This window comes from Diachasma alloeum, unplaced genomic scaffold (assembly GCF_001412515.2).
Source record: "Diachasma alloeum isolate Michigan unplaced genomic scaffold, Dall2.0 Dall_scaffold_00200, whole genome shotgun sequence".
NCBI classification, from domain to species: Eukaryota; Metazoa; Arthropoda; class Insecta; order Hymenoptera; family Braconidae; genus Diachasma; species Diachasma alloeum.
The window spans coordinates 1,008,740-1,025,204 of NW_021680365.1; the positions used below are offsets into that span (position 1 = coordinate 1,008,740).

At 38.8% G+C, this 16,465-nt stretch overlaps 2 protein-coding genes across 2 annotated transcripts; one reads left to right on the top strand and one right to left on the bottom strand.

Annotated features, from left to right (window-relative positions):
• The first annotated feature begins 24 nt into the window (after positions 1-24).
• On the top strand, positions 25-4,205 carry LOC107035738 (exocyst complex component 4). The gene is made up of 2 exons (XM_015253306.2): positions 25-160; positions 1,234-4,205. Exons 1-2 carry the CDS (start codon positions 104-106, stop codon positions 4,036-4,038), a joined length of 2,862 nt encoding a protein of 953 aa, XP_015108792.1. The 5' UTR covers positions 25-103; the 3' UTR covers positions 4,039-4,205.
• Positions 4,206-4,545: 340 nt separating this feature from the next.
• LOC107035739 (double-strand break repair protein MRE11) lies at positions 4,546-10,509 on the bottom strand. Its single transcript, XM_015253307.1, has 7 exons — positions 10,292-10,509; positions 9,073-9,241; positions 8,745-8,872; positions 8,265-8,455; positions 7,483-7,933; positions 5,762-6,585; positions 4,546-4,831 (listed from the first exon to the last, which is right to left on the bottom strand). Exons 1-7 carry the CDS (start codon positions 10,389-10,391, stop codon positions 4,721-4,723), a joined length of 1,974 nt encoding a protein of 657 aa, XP_015108793.1. The 5' UTR covers positions 10,392-10,509; the 3' UTR covers positions 4,546-4,720.
• Between the last annotated feature and the right edge of the window lie 5,956 nt (positions 10,510-16,465).

Genomic DNA, 16,465 nt, shown 5'->3' on the forward strand with positions numbered 1-16,465 from the left:
GGGCGTCAGCGCATAACTGTTTGTTATACTGTTCACCTCCCACTGTCATTTGAGAGTTTACTCAGTAAATTCTGTGCAATAGTATCGAAATCAGGGAACAACAATGTCAATTGCACCGCCAATAAAACCACCGCGTGGGATAAAACCGACAAAAGAAACCGTAAGTACCTTTGAAATAATCGATAATGGAGAGAAATTGATTCAGCGATCCAGTGAGGTTACATTTTGCCTTTGATTGTTGCTCAATGTTCATTGTTTTTTCATTCAAAATATCAGAAAAATCGCATTTTTTTCCATTCAAAAAATGATTTTTTCTCAAATCATGAAGATGACAATTCACAAAATGATCTCTTATTTCCTTTTTTTCTAACAGTTTTCAAATGTTTTCAACATTTGTCAATTTTCTCGAGATTGTTTGAAAGTTACGAAATTTTGATTTTTCATTTTAAAACTGCTAAGTCTCGAATTTTCTTTGAAAGCCTGACTATTTCCAGTTTTCAAGGAAATTAAAAAATTCCCCCAATTGAATTGCAGATATCAAAGAAAGCTCCTGAAGAGCGCTTTGTGCGCTCGAAACGTCGTGCAATTGTTTCGAAATTAGTGTTTTATTCATTTTTGAATATCCTTCACTGATGACTGCAGCTGGCCGAAACATGGCCCAAATTTTGTTAAAAAATACAAAATCAAGTTGATTTTTTATTCAAGAACAATAGCCCTTTTCACTAAACCATCCTCTAAAAATAATTACCACATCTAATAAAATTAAATTTCACCTCAAAGAGGGAGGTGTCGCATGGGAAGACCCACTTCACATAAACATGCATATTATAATATGAGTTGATTTGAAAGACGTCCAAATTCACATACAGCAACCCAAATGTGGTTTAAGAATTTTTTTTCGCACTAATGTAACTCGTGCACTTTCTACTGGAACTATTTTTTCTATTTTTCTTTTAATGAAATTTTTTCCGTCTGTTCCGTTGTACCTCCCCCCTAAAAATATGAAAATTAATCCTGTTACATCAAAATTTTTTTGTACTCTTCAATATTTATACCATTAATGAACACATTCGCATAGAGTAACCCAGACGCGATTTGAGACATTTTTTTTGCGACAATGTAACTAGTGTCCTTTCTACTGGACCCATTTTTTCTATTTTCTTTATTAAAAAATTTTCCGCGTGTTCCGTTGTCCCTCCCCCCCAAAAATCTGAAAACGAACGCTCGTTGCAGAGTGGCCTCCTCATCTCAGTAATCCGTGCGCTCTCCGCCTCGGAAACGAACGAGCAACGAGAAGTAGAAAAAGCGAAGCTCGAGAAAGAGTACAAGCGCAGCGATCAGCGCCTCGACGAGTTGGTCTCGCTCCACGACCAGGACCTCACCGAGGTAATGAAAATCTTCGGCAACCTCTCGGAACGAGTGACGACGTCCCGCGAGAAGATCCACGCAGTGAAGGAAAACCTAAACGCCTGCAAGCAGCTCCTCCGCTGCCGTCGAGAGGAGCTGATGAAGCTGTGGCTGGAAGGAGTGGAGCACAAGCACGTCCTGCAGCTGCTCAACGAGATAGACCAGCTCCGAGAGGTCCCCTCGCGCCTCACCCACTACCTGAACAAGAAGCTCTACCTCCACGCAACGCAACTCCTGGTGTCAGCGCTGTCGATGGGTGACGGCAGCCTGGAGGGAGTGGAAGCCCTCCGAGAGGTCCGCCTCGAGCTCGAAACGAAGAAGCAGCAGCTGCAGCAGAAGCTCCTGGAGGAGCTCTCCCGACACCTGTACCTCGAGACAACGCGGGAGGTCCTGCTGAGACGTCAGGGCTCAGGTCGAGACTTCCAGCGAGGAAACGAGAGCAGAGGCTCCAGAGGAAATAAAGTAAAACGCTCCCTCCTGGAGGTGAACTACTCCCCCTCCTCCCGCTCAAACCTGAACCTGGAAGACCTGACCAACATCACCGAGGACGAGAACTCCAACCCCGAAGACAACTCCGAGCACTTCATAGCGATAATAATCCAATGTCTAGCATTACTCAACAACATCCCCGAGACCGTGGAAGCCATAAAAGTCCAGATGCAGTCAGAGCTCCTGAACATCATCTCACGAACCTCGGAGCAGATAAAAAAGAGCTCACCCAAGACCCCTCCAAAGACAGGAGCAGAGCCTAATGGAGTAATCGAACCAACGAATACTGACAACCCACTGGTGGAGCTCTTGCAGACAGTCTTCGAGCAGTTTCGCTCGGTAGCCTCTGCCCACGGGACAGCCCTCCGCAGCTTCTCCCACGTCTGCAAGAAGCACAACCTCGACGTTCGTCTGTACGAGATGCCAGACGTCTGGAGTAAGATCCAGGCAGTTCTGCAGCTCCTTCTAACCGACTTCCTCGACATTCAGAACATGTTGGAGGGTCCCTTCCAGTCGTCAGCGCTGACCGAAGGAACAGTGGACATAAACACGTACTTCTCCAAGAAGAAGCCCCAGAAGCCCCTCCGGGGATCCCTCTTCAAGTTCGAGTCGTCGTCGCACCCGAAGACCCTCAACAACTACCTGAAAGATCAGAGATACAGTAATCTGGCCAGAGAGAGCAATCTCTCGAGCCAGCGCCGGCTGGTCTGCGAGCCCGACCCCAAGAACATCACGATAATCTTCCGGCCAATGATGCAGTTCATCGAGGAGATCGAGAGGGCTTTGGACTGCAAGCCGAACCCCTGCACTCTCAACAGCTTCATCGCCGATTACGTGAAAGAGGTCTTCCTCGGGCGTCACCACGTGATGGTGGCGACCACTATCGACGCTGCGACCAAGGGGTCCGACGCCTGGAGCGCCACGACGCCACCGGAGCTCATGAAAGAGCTGGGACTCACCAGGCCCCTTTTACAGAGCACTGTGGAGGTCGAACGATGCGTCTCTGAGCTGAGGTCCCTCATGATCTCGCTGCCACTTCAGGCCGAGCACTTCTGCACTCTAGCTCTGAACGTCCTGCACAACTACAGGGAGACGTGTCAGGGGGCGTACAGGGGGATCATCCAGCCTGACAGCGAGGACAAGAGGATTTGCTCGGCTGCTTGGCTCAAGGACGACGACATCAGCAGGTTCATCAAGTCGCTGCCCAATTGGGATAACATGAAGAGCGACGTCGGGAGGAAGGGGAGGGGGCGGTGGGCGATGAGGAGGCAGGAGACGCAGGAGGAGGAGAGCCCTGAGGAGGTCAGGCAGAGGAATCTCAGGGAGGCCGAGATACTGGCGAGCACTCTGGGGGAGGGGGGGATCAACTCCCACGAGATTCTCTCGGATGTTGGGCAGCTGAAGTGCCTGGCCCTCATTCAGGAGAGTGTCGAGTGGTTCTCGTTGTCCATCAGGTCGTTGGTCGCTGAGTTGAGTCAGGCCAAGGGCAGTGGGGAGCAGGTGGGGTTGCCCAGGGTTTCAGATTCTCTGGTCGAGTCCTTGGAACAGGTCGCTGGGGAGTTTGAGGAACTGGCGAATACCTGCACGCTGGTGCTGCATCTGGAGGTGAGGGTCCAGTGCTTTTATTATTTGTTGCCCAGGGGGGAGTACAGTCATCTCTGTGGCGGCGTTAAGGACCCCCAGGAGGCCGACCCTAGGGTCGAGGAGCTCAGCAGGGTTCTGCAGAATATCGATGAGGCTCTGCAGTCGACTCTCCAGCAGAAGAAGAGCAAATATATTTTTGAGGGCCTCGGCCATCTCATTGCGAAGATCTTGATCACCTCGGCGCAGTATATCGAGAGGATTGATAAGGGGGGCATTCAGAGGATGTGCAGGAATGTTTTTACTCTGCAGCAGACTTTGACGAATATTACGATGGCTAGGGAACTCGCGCTGGATTATGCGAGACAGTATTTTGAGCTGTTTTATGAGACCCCGGAGGATATTCTTAATAATGTGCTGGAGAATGGGCCGCAGTTCTCGGAGCTGGAGTATATCAATGCGTTTCAGCTGATTTCGAGGAGCCGGGAGGGGTATACGTCGGTGAGCAAACATTTGGAGAAGCTCTCGGAGATACTTGGGGAGGTTGGAGTTACTGTGTAGAGTTGTTTTTCTTTTTATGGAGAGGGGACGTGCAGGGAGACTTGTAATATATTTCGAATGAATTATTGAAATTCAGTTTTGAGGGCTTACCTCTGGACTTGTTGAATACAGAATAAAATGGTGGAGACTGTCGATGAATCGGAATAAATGGACTTGTTGTGTTGTTTAATATGTTGTTGATTTCATCCTTTCTGATTGGGAATCCTATTCTGGGAATCATTAGGGGGGAATTCAGAGGATGTGCAGGACTGTTTTTACTCTTCAACAGACTTTGACGAATATTACTATGGCTAGGGAACCCGCGTTGGATTATGGGAGACAGGAATTTTTAGGAAATGCAAAAACAATGGAAAAAAATGAGGAAGTAAATCGATCAAATTAAATGCACTCATTTTGTCTTCTACTTCCTTCACGTTGAAAAATATTTTCGAAATTGTAGCCCTATTTTGCCGATTATTCTCCGTGGGGAATACCCAACATGCTCGAGTGATGAAAAATATCTCACTATTTGCATTCAAACTCTTAGATTTTTATTATAAAAAATACTGTGGCAGAATATTACAAATTCGACGTTCATCTCTTGTAATTTTTCTTAACTGTTTCAACGTGACAAGACAATTATCGATAATATTCGGAACTTTAAACGAAAATAATAATACGAATGGAATGAGGCGGACGATGTTTACTCAGAATCAGAGCTAGCGTAATACACTGACTTCTGGCTTTTTGACACTTGAGTAGTGGAATTGGCTCGTTGACTCAAAGGGGTGGCAAAACGCTTGAATGCTGTTGTCTGAAATCAAATCGTCACCCATCAGTCGCAAGATATATTTGTTCCATCCCCAGAAAAAAATACAAAAACAAAAAAAAAGTATTACCCATTTTGTGACTTTTAGGTCAACGAAGTGGAAAAGCGTCATATGAACCTACTCTAGGGAACGCGAAATCTGGGCGATTTGGGCTCTTTAGAATGATTTTAACCCAATTTTTGAGAACAAATTTTTAGCGCAAACTTTTCCACAAATGTGTCTCCAATAGTGGAAAAATGAAAAAATCTTTTCGCCGTTTTCTCCCAATTTTTACGATATTCAGTTGTACTTCAAAAGAAATAAACATTATTCTAGAGTTGGCTCTTAGGGCCGTTTGCACCAGCTCCAGTTAACTAAATCGTCAGTTTAGAAAAAATCTAAATCTCGATGTTCCGTGGATATTTTTACCAGGGAGAATACTAAAAATTTATCCCAGACATAAAATATATGAATACATTCCAGAGTTGTCTCAAATGAGGCTGCTGGATAAATAAAAAAATTTTGCTTGCGTTAAATAATATATAATTAACCCCGAGGATGAAGTTTACGCTCGAGTTTATTTGCTTAACAGGGGTTGGCGCAACGGGCCCTAAAAAATTAAAAGAAAAATATACGAGTAATATATGCTCAGATATAAAAAAAAATGAAAACTGAAAAATTAAAAATTAAAAACCCTCGACGAAGAAGTTGTGAATTGATTGCTCCAAAGAAGAAGCCGTGTGAATTTGATATGCGCCTGAAGTTGGGTTAAAATGATTCTGAAGAGCCCAAATCGTCCAGACTTCACGTTCCCTAGAGTAGGTTCATGCGACCTTTTTTCACTTTGTTGACCTAAAAGTCTTGATCAATACGATTTTTATTCTCTCAAGTCTCAAAAGACTTGGTCAATACGATTTTGATTCTCAAAAACTCACATCGTCATCCGAATCATCAGCTCTCCTGCCAGGACTGGGATCACGAACAATGCTGACATCCAGTGCAGCCTTTCCCCTGCCCCTCCCCCTGCTCCTCGTCCCTCGAGCAGCAGTAGTCCTAGTGGTCTCAGAAGCAGTCCCCCGACCTCGTCCTCGTCCCCTTCCCCGTCCCCTCCCAGTTCCAGTGCCTTCACCGCCATCAGGACTGGCGTCCACCGCCTTGGGCGCCTTCGCCTTCAACAGATTCCTCTGGACAGGATCATTAAGCATCTCCTGGACCTCCCTCAGCTCCTCGTCCTCCCCAGCTGCCGCTCGTCTCTCCTGTCGATACTTCTGCAGCTCCTCAATAACAGTTTCTTCATTCACCTCAAAGTCCTTAGCCATCAGATAATCGATGCTCTTCCTGATCTGATGCTCCATTACCTGCGCAAAGGCGTCTTCGTCCCCAGCGCTGACAAATCGATCGACAGCCTCGTTGATCCCAGCTAAGGATATCACCTTGAGCTTGGACTCGTGCTTCTCGAAGTACTTGTTGATCCCACTCTGCACAGTCCTCGTCCACTCCTGAGGATCATCTGAATTGTGCTTGAAGCACTCTGCAATGTCCTCTGTGAGGTCATCGAAGTGGTCATTCTTCGTTTTTTTCGGCTGACCCTTTCGATGCCTCTTGCAAATTATCATGTCGTTGCAGTTGGAGACGAGGTCACTGTACTTGTGGGAGAGCTGGGAAACGTCGACAATCTGATTGTCCTGAGTGTAAAAAATCCGCAGGCGAATTAGAGGTATTTTCGGCTGGTCCTCGTGCCCTGACAACATCTTCTTGCCTGCGGGCATACGAAATGCACGAGCGGTACGGTTGATTTTGGGTCTCAGCTCAAGTGAAATATATTATGGGAAAGATCAAATTCATGCCTGATTTTGTTCAGAGATGGGCAACATCATAATTCAAAATTCAAATTATTTCATTACATTTGTTAATTTTCATCAAATTTATTATCAATCAATTTTTTTTATTTTTCAAGTATTTTGTAAATAAGTATTTAACTTCGCAAGAATGGCGATTATTCGATTAATCAAAACATCAAATTTAGATGTTTAGAATTAATTGTTCAATAATAATTGAGAATTGAAAATTATTTTCAAATTTTACTAAAAATTAGTGAACTTTAACTAATTTATGACGAACGTATTTTAATATGAGTGAAGTAGCGATTTTAGCCGATCCCTGATTTTGTTATCTGTGCAGGAGAGACTGGGGCAGAATGGAACGTTTATGATCTTTCGAACGTGATCTTGTTTTTTTTTTAATTTTGATAATTTGAAATGTTCTTCCATTGCCATTCAGCTTTACATTATGATTGTACAATCGAAAATACGTTGAAAAAACACTGAACAGTTTCAAAGAGCGTTTTTGAATAATATTGGGAAATGAACGCAATAGAGAGGAAATTACAAATTGATAATTTACAGTATCTAATGGCTATTCAGTCGTCATTTGTCTCAGTAGCCAACGCCTGTCAGATCGTTAGTTGCCATGATAAATTATCCACTTACAATTTCCTCTCCAATTCCAATTTGATTCATAGAATAATTTCCAAAAATTTCTTTTTCTTTGAAAATTAGAATTACGGAGATGTCTCTGGATATCACGACTCATTTAATTCAATCCTAGCTCCAAATAATCGTTTCAATGCTAAATAATAATTGTTTCAATGACTTACCTGCAGGGATGGCTGTGTTCTGTATGTAGTCGTCGATGTACTCGATGATCCCTTCATTTGAGAAGTCACAGTACCCTTTCTCGATTATCTCAGAGAGGAAGATGTCCCTGAAGACGAAGGGCCTCACTGTCTTTAGCTTGATTGCGTTTATTCTATAGGTATCGTTCTCGATGAAGAGGAGGCCAATGTGCTTGGGCACGGACTCACCCTCGCTGAGGGATGTGGCTACAGAACTCCCTGGCTGGCAGATGTCGTAACTACCCCCTTCTCGGCACTGTATTTCTTCGGGGGATATTCTGCACTCGTGCTCGTGGCCCCAGATTATCAGGTCGAACCAGGAGGGAAAACGATTCTCCTCGATGTACTCGTTCTCTGCGTGTTTTGCACGGTTCTGGTGGAGGACTAGGATGTTGAAGCAGTTGCCGATGTTTGAGGGTCGGAGGAAATGCACCTGTGAGGGGATTACCGAATTTTTTATCATGAATTCACGTATGAAAAAATTCAATAGAAAAAATTAGGGAATTTAGAAAATCCTATTGGAATGCTTTACAAATTCTATTGAGATTCTATTAAAATTCTAGAGACTTCCCGTTAGAATTCTATTTTTTTTACGCTATCAAAAATACTCTCTTGAAAATTTACGATGGAATTTATGTTAATAATTTCGTATTGATCAAGAGTGTGATATTTGAATCTTCAAAAACCAAAATTTTCTTGTATTTATTAACAGCGAATTTTTAATGAATCGAATATTCATTTTTTTAAATAATTTTTGTTGTTACCTTTCCTTCACGAAGGAGTCTGGACAGTCTCTGCTCCGTGAGGTTACCGAGACCATAAATAGCTATTAGAGTTTCCCCTTTCTGAAATATCATTGGAATTACTTTGATTTCTTGTAAATTACTCCACTTTCCGAAGTAGTTCACAAGTCCCGATGCCATCAGTAGATCCAGGGTCCCCGTCGACTCGAAACCTTTGAATTGGGGATGAAAACATTCGTGATTTTTTCGTATTAAATTTGCAATCGTGGCGACAACTAGTCATTTCCAGATAAAAATATCGAAAGATATTTTTTGTTCAAATATTCTCGGCTTTAAAAGACTCTTTTGATATTTTCTCTAAGATGACTCCATTTTTCGGGATTAATGCACATTAATTAAATGTTCAAATGTGACGAATTACGTATTACTACTCCACTTCAATTAAAATTAATTAAAAATAATACTACGATTTGGGATTTCTAAAAGTAGTTGTCAACTCACTTGGATTATCATGATTTCCATGAATAGAAAATACGGGAATGCTGATGTTCAAATTCTCGTCCTCATAATTCACAATTTTATTGGGGAAGATATCTTCCGGATTACTGAGCAACTCGAATGGTATCGTTCTAAAAATTATTTCAAAAATGATAAATCATTTTACAAATTGTATACTTTTTTTCGCATTTAGAATTTTACACAAACTCGATTTCATGGGAAAAGGTAAGGTTTGCAAAACTAGAACTATTGTCCATCGTTCATGTATATGAATATACATGTACATTATGCATATTCATATTCCCATATATTCATATATACATGTTGATACCTCTTTCCTGTGCAGTACTTCCTCAACAGATTTAAACTCTCGAGGACGATACGTTGCGAGGGCTTAGCATCGTGAAATAAATCTCCAGCCAGAAGTACAAAATCGACATCCTTATCCTTAGCTGTTTTCAAGATCTCCTCGAATGTGATAATACTGTCTGAATCTTGTGCTACGGAAACAACAGAATTTGTGGTCTCAATTGGGAAGGAGTGGCTCATAACTCCAGAATAGCAGAGTGAATTATTCCATTTTCATTTCATTTTCAAGGTGTTTTTTCAAACTTTAAAATGAGATCGGACTCATTCAAATCTCACTTCTTCATCAAAAGGTACTGAGAATCGAAGAAATTATCTGCCTGAATCATTCTCCTGCATGGTGAAATGAAAAAAATATCTTGGAATTTTGCATTATTAATTTTTCCATCTATCCTGTGACTAATTTACAGAAACAACAGAACTTTTGATTCTTTCTTCAATTATTTTTCTAAACAATAGCCTCTCGTTTGATTACGGTATTTCGAAACTCTTCTCGCCACCTCGGGCATGTAAAAACAAATTATTAATTACAAAAGTTTGGCATTGACAATAATTTTCATATTGAGCATAGAATTTTCATTTATTTTCTAGGATTTTCTAAATTTTTTCTATATTTTAGTCTTTTTCGTAACTTCGAGAAGTTAATTTTCACTTAAAACTGTTATTTTTGCACTTCTGGATTAATTATTATCAATAATACAAGACATCTGATTGAAGCCAAACTCAACCAGAATATCCGTAACTATCGTTTAGAATTTATTTCGAACTTTAATCTTCAAAATTCAAGTTATGTTTACAGGGGAGGTCGGGGTAAAACGGACACTTTTGACTTTTTTTAAAATGTTAATGAGGGGTTGAAATGTTGATAAAATTTAATAATTTTTTTTCAATACAAAGAACAATTCTTTTCCTTTGTGACGAGCCTAAACTGAGCTCAATTGATCAATTTGTTTCTGAGTTATGAATAATTTAAAAAAGTCTAAAGTGTCCGTTTTACCCCACCCGCCCCTTCTACTTCGAAGACATTCTCTGAATTGTTCTCCAGTCCTAACAATGTGCACATGGCTTGGAACAAAAAACATTTGCAATACCAAAAATCTTCGAATTTAGCCCACTCAATTCTCCCATAAATTTCCCCCAAACATAACAATAACTAAATATTCCATCAAGAATGAAAATGCTACCTCTCTTGGATTTAGTTTCATAACCCAAATGGCAGTCAGTGGCCACGAGAATTTTGAACCTGTTATTGTTGCTTCTCCCCTTCCCTGATTGTTCCCCCATTTCCGTGGATCAGCTAAAATCTCCCAACAGTCACATCAAATTTAAATAACCGAAATACAAGACAAAACCGGTCTATTGACAGCTACACCAGACGCGTATCGCATAAAGGGACTAGAGGTTAGAGATCACGTGGGGCAAATTGCGAACGCGAATTTCCCTCCAAATGTCGGAGAATGGAACAGCATCAGCAGTCGATAATACAAAAAAAATCAATGTTACCGACGATTTCTGTTACCATGAACATGAAAAAATGATTCAAAAATTCGTAGGACGATTGACAGATGGGGGAAGAGTCCGAAATATGTCCCGCAGTACCGAAATTCGAATTTTAAACTCTCATTTTGGGGAATATTTTGAATATTCACCTTCGCAATGTGCGACGATCCTCACGAGAATGAGGAGAAATCGATGTAATAAATTCCGGGGACGAGTGATAAATCACGTGCGAGCAGACTCTTTATTGGCTTTAAATTATCTCATCAAATAATTATTGCCATGTTAGACTGCACGTGATGTACCCCAATATAACCGATGAATTTCAAAAGGCCGGTGAGGACGTTTACGCCAGTTAGAAAGCCGGTTTTCGTGGATGATAAAAGGGGAGAAGTGGTTGTGCTTTTAAAGCCACGGGGACGAGAATATAACTGCGCGGGAGTTTATTACCTTGCCAGTTGTGAAAGCTATGTACTTCTTGTTATTACGAGAATACATAATTACCGGAATTAAATTCATGGGGGGATCGAACAGCCTTTTGAATAATCATTGGGTTCGATTTTTTAGACTTTGGGTATGGAAAGATTTAATGGACAGACCGAGCGCTTTCTTTGGGAAATCTATTGGAGTTCCATTGGAATTCCATTTGTTTTTAAGTCAATTCTGTTGAATACTATGCAATTTTATCCTGTCATTTTGTTGAGAGATATTTTGATAGGAAAAAGTCAATGGGTTTTGATTTTTATATATCGAAATTCTTGGGTATTTTTAAAGGTTTTTTCGGTTTTATTTTTGTTTGTGTCCATATTTGAATACAAGAAAGAAAAACTTGGAAAATCCTTGTTCAAGAGCACTCGAGCTAGAACACTCTCCATCTAATCATTGAGTTTGATTTATTAATTTCACGTATGGAACAATTTAATCGAAAAATCTAGACTTTTCGTTAACGATTTCTCGTGAAATTTGATTGGAAATCTATAAGAATTATATTGAAATTCTATTCTATTAAAAATTATATTTATTTTATGCCGGTTCTATTAAATATTATGCAACTGAAGCTTGTTATTTCGTCAGATATTTGATAGAAAAAAATCAATAGATTTTTATTATTCTATAGAAATTCTTAGGTATAAATTCTTCAAGTTTGTTTTCCGTTGTGTTTTCATATTTTTCTCATAATAAAATCCACGAAAAAAAAGAACTTAAAAAATTTTTGATGAACAATTCTTAGAGAAATTTCTAATAGAATTAGTTAAATGGTAAAATTAACATCTATGTACTTTTTTTAATGAACAAATGCCTATTGAAAGACGCATTTGAAAGTTAAATAATTGTTAATAGAATTGACGCAAAAAATAGAATGTTTTAATAGAATTTCACAAAAACTCCCATTGAATTCTTCCAGAATTCCAATAAAAATGGAGAATGTTTCGTGTAAACACTTTCCATTTTTTCCAATTAATTCAAAAACATGATTTTTGTTCTTATTCAATCAATAAATAATTGAAGAATAATAATAATAATAGTTGATAGTTAAAGATTATGGATTAAGATCTGAATAATATGAATACTATTATTATGTAGAGCACACAGGGATTGAATTTTCAAATATTAAGGACGAACAATTAATCATCATGAGTGAAATCGAAGGGCTTATTGTAGCGAAGATATAATGGGGTCCTCCAAGGTGCCTTTATAAAACCCAGTAACAAGGTCCCACCTACCCTATTAACTCTGTCACAACCGACCATATTTAACGCCGTTTGCCACATTATTACTACCCGTTTCGCTCCGTAATTTATTATGCACTATGTGAGCCCCAATTTTTTATGAGACCGTTGAGGAAACCCATCTCACGTTTACTAATTTTAATATCAACTTGTTTGATATTATTTTACATCAAAATTACCATAACCATTTGCCAATGCAATATTTTCTCCTGACTTCTGTTATATAACACGCATGAAAAAATTTCTTAGGGAAATCTAGAGAATTCGCTAGCAAATTGTATAGAACTTATCTTAAATATTTCGTTAATTTTTTGACGATTTCATTAAAGTGAGGCCTTTCTTTAATATTCTCTAAAGAATTAAATTAAATTTATTCTCTTGAGATATTTTCCTTAGAAATTTCTCGGCTCAAATTTCCCAAGTTTTTTCGCTTAATTTTCCGAAAAGTAATTTTAGTTGATGATTGAAAATGTCAAAATCTGAATTTAGATTTTCGCAACTATAAAGCAATTATTAATATGTATCCTCCTCAGCACCTTCTCAACGAAAAAAAGAAACTATCAAAAGTATAAAAAAAACAATGAAAGAATTCGCTAGAAAATTCTATTGAACTTCTCTCAAAATATTCTATTAGTTGTTCTCCGATTCTATTAAAATAGAAGCCTTTCTGCGCATTTTTTCCATACGAATGTTCACTGGAAAAAATGTTTTATTGAAAAAATTAACTTTCATTTTTCAATACAATTTCTCAATTCTCAACAAATGTCTCAATATTCTCTTGAGACATTTTCTATAGAAATTTTTCCTCTCAAATTTCCCTGTGTTTTCATTTGATTTTTCTGTAATTAATTTCAATAAATTTATGATTCAAAATTTCCAAAATTATATTTACATTCTCCTAACTCTAGAGCAATTATTAATTTGTATCCGCCTCAACACTTTCTCAACAAAAAAAAAACCTATGAAAAGATGCCTGCGAACGCTACCACTAAATATAATTCAACACAAATCATCTCTAAGGACTCTAAACTCCACGTGCGTCCCCACAATAGGTTGAATGACTCGTTAATATAATTATGCTTTCAGAGCCCAAAAAAAGTGAAAAGATAGACAAATGGGTCGTACTACGATTTATAGTGTCAGGCGAGAGAAGTGCGTCTGAATGGAAAGGCAACATGTTTTAGGTATAGACAGAACGTGTGGCTGTCGCGTACCCCAGTGCCATCGCATATACGGCAGCTGTATTGCCAAGACCATTGTGAGGGTCACGTATTAGTTGGAACTCTGATGTGACTCCATAGGTTGCTTACAGCAGCGTAAACTCGGGCATTAACCAGCACCCCTCTTCTTTTTTTTTTGGTTGACTCCTGGGCTTTTGACGCTTCTCTATTGCGAAGTTGGTGTGTTTGCTTTTTCTATTGACTGAAATAATATAATGAAAAGGTGGATGAGCAAATAACGGTATATGGAGCATGAAATATCCCGTGCATGGTTCAATAGGATGTAAAAAATAATGTAAATTATGATACCTTTCCAGTTATTTGCATTGAATTTTTTTCCCAGAATAATTCTCATATATATTTTTTATTATTTTATTACATTATTTTCATGCACATCTTTTGTATTTTTTATTATGTTTTTTTAAATTGTTCTATGGTTGTGATAAGGATTAATAGAATGGATGTTGATAAAATCATAACATTTCAGAATTATAAAAATTCTTTGAGAATTGAAAACAGAAAAATTATGTTTTCTTGTTTTTTTGTGCCCCTGACATAAGTGACAGTTGATGGACTGTACAATTTTCAGTTGAGGAGATTGGTGTAAGTGATTATTAGTTCATCATAAAAGTGTGATAACGAAATTCTTAAAAATATCACAAAATTTTTCAAAGAGATTCTTTTTGTACAATCGTGTGGTTGCGCTGTGCCAAAGAATTTACTATTTCGTCTTTCCTCCCTTCTCTGATGGCGACTGATAGGCCGCCATTTGCCATGGTAATTATACATTATTCATATCTCTTCTATTGAACTCATCCCTCAATATTAATTAAAAACGTTTTTTCAAAATGTTTACATTATTTTTACTTTTTTTTCAATCCAAATTCATAATTTTCGGAGGTCTCTGAGGGACGGGGCATCGAGTTGAAATTTCGAGATAAAAATCGAACAAAAAAAGCAATCTAGATTACGTTAATGGAAGCAGGCTTTAAATTTGCTTTATGTTTTTCAAAAACTAGGAAAATTTCTTGCAATTTCTAAAAAAAGAATGTCACTAAAAATGATTCCATAAACAAATTGCTTCTTCTTCATTTCAAAGATTATCGGGGCGAAACGGGCGGTTTTTTCAACAATTTTGGATCAAATAACGCTCGTTTATCTTCAATTACATGATCCTCCCAAATAAGAACACGGAAAAAAACTTGAATTGAGTATATTTTATACCAGAATCAAGTATTATATATGCATAATCCTTATTCAAGAATAAATATACTTGATTCAAATATATTGTATACTCGAATGGGGGATGGGTGTTTCAATTCGAGGATGATTATTTCGCATCAGTAATGTGTAATATAAGGGTCAGACACTAAGTGTGAGAATATAAGGGTCAAAAAGTGGAGGTTAAAAAATGAGGGTCGGAATATTAGAGTCAAAAACTGAGGGCCTGAATGTAAAGGTGAAGGAATGAGGGTCAGAATGTTAGGGTTAAAAAAATTGCCTGACACCCACTTTTTTTACGTTTATATTCTGACCCTACTGTTTTGACCCTAATATTCTGACCCTCATTTTTTAACCTCCACTTTTTGACCCTTATATTCTGACACTTGGTGCCTGACCCTTATATTACACTTGAGAGGGCTTGCTACAACCCGGCCTGATACAGAAGAATCATCTTCGAATTGAAATACCCATCCCCCAATTGAGTATTTATTTTTTCCGTGAACCATATAATCATTTATATGACTTAATGCTTTCTTCCTTCTTCTGTTACAAAAATGCGACATATGTCAAGAGCCAAAGTATCACATGTAAAAACCAAAGGTTACGATTAACCGATATTACCGGATCAGTTGAAATGTATCAGAGCTTATTATATTAGTTTGCTCATGTGCTATAATGAATTGATACGATATATACGTTTACCTACATGCAATAACAGGAGGCCACGCGCCAGATGGCAACGCGATATCTATATATATAACGCTGAGTGTTGGCCACCAATATTACGACTCAATCACTCCCCATCGATCACACGACATATATTACATTATTACAGTACGGTTTTCCAGTTATTACCGTTCGCCCATCGTATCTTGGATACGGATAGATGACATTTAGAAAATTCTCCCCGTTCATTTCTCTATTTCCAATTCGTCATACTCAGAATGTGAATCCAATTTCTGGGTTCGTAAAACAGTTTTTGGAACATCATCGAATAAAATTGACTGTGACGAAAAAGATTCTGTGATTCAGAAGGATTTTTTCTATTGAAGATGGGATTTTACAGGATAAAAACTTTAAATGTTCATTTTCATTTCAATTTAAAATATGGGAAGATGATTTTTCCTCTGCACAGAGATCCAGGCTGTTAGAAGAAAATGGAAATGTCATGAAAAAATCCCGAAATGTCTCATTTTACTGAAAATTTGATGGAATTCTAAATTTTTGGGCAGCAGGAAGACAAGACTTTCTCAAACATGAATTCTAGTAGAGTACTGGAAAAAATCATAATCAACCGGCTGTGAAAATTTCTAGTACTGTTAAGGTAAAATTTTTCGTTATTTCTGGTAAAATTTCTGGGGATTTTTGTCAAATTTTCACAGAAATATGGGGAGAAATGCACATTTCCCCCAATAAAATTTCTAGTGCCGACACTGGAATTTTTTCCTGGCCGTCATTTTACGCTTCTTTTCCCGCGCTAGCACTAGAATTTGTCTAAAAAATTTCTGGAGCTATGCCCCAGGATCATCAGCGCACAAGTCAATTAACAGTCACCGAGGAGCGCTCGCCTATCAGCAATTAACCCCCCCGGAAGAGTCTCCTCAACCCAGGAAACCTGTTGTTCCTGCATTAAAACCCTATTCCCCATGCGATCACCTTCGCCTGCCATCTTCAATCGCAATCGTTA

Bases quoted from the DNA above. Each gene is read 5' to 3' on its own strand.
- LOC107035739 (XM_015253307.1), bottom strand. From the start codon at position 10,391: ATGGGGGAACAATCAGGGAAGGGGAGAAGCAACAATAACAGGTTCAAA. The intron at 8,456-8,744 runs GTGAGTTGACAA...CCCAATTCAAAG, and splicing joins TGGAAATCATGATAATCCAA to GTTTCGAGTCGACGGGGACC. The intron at 6,586-7,482 runs GTAAGTCATTGA...GTATGCCCGCAG, and splicing joins GAACACAGCCATCCCTGCAG to GCAAGAAGATGTTGTCAGGG.
- LOC107035738 (XM_015253306.2), top strand. From the start codon at position 104: ATGTCAATTGCACCGCCAATAAAACCACCGCGTGGGATAAAACCGACA. The intron at 161-1,233 runs GTAAGTACCTTT...CGCTCGTTGCAG, and splicing joins TAAAACCGACAAAAGAAACC to AGTGGCCTCCTCATCTCAGT.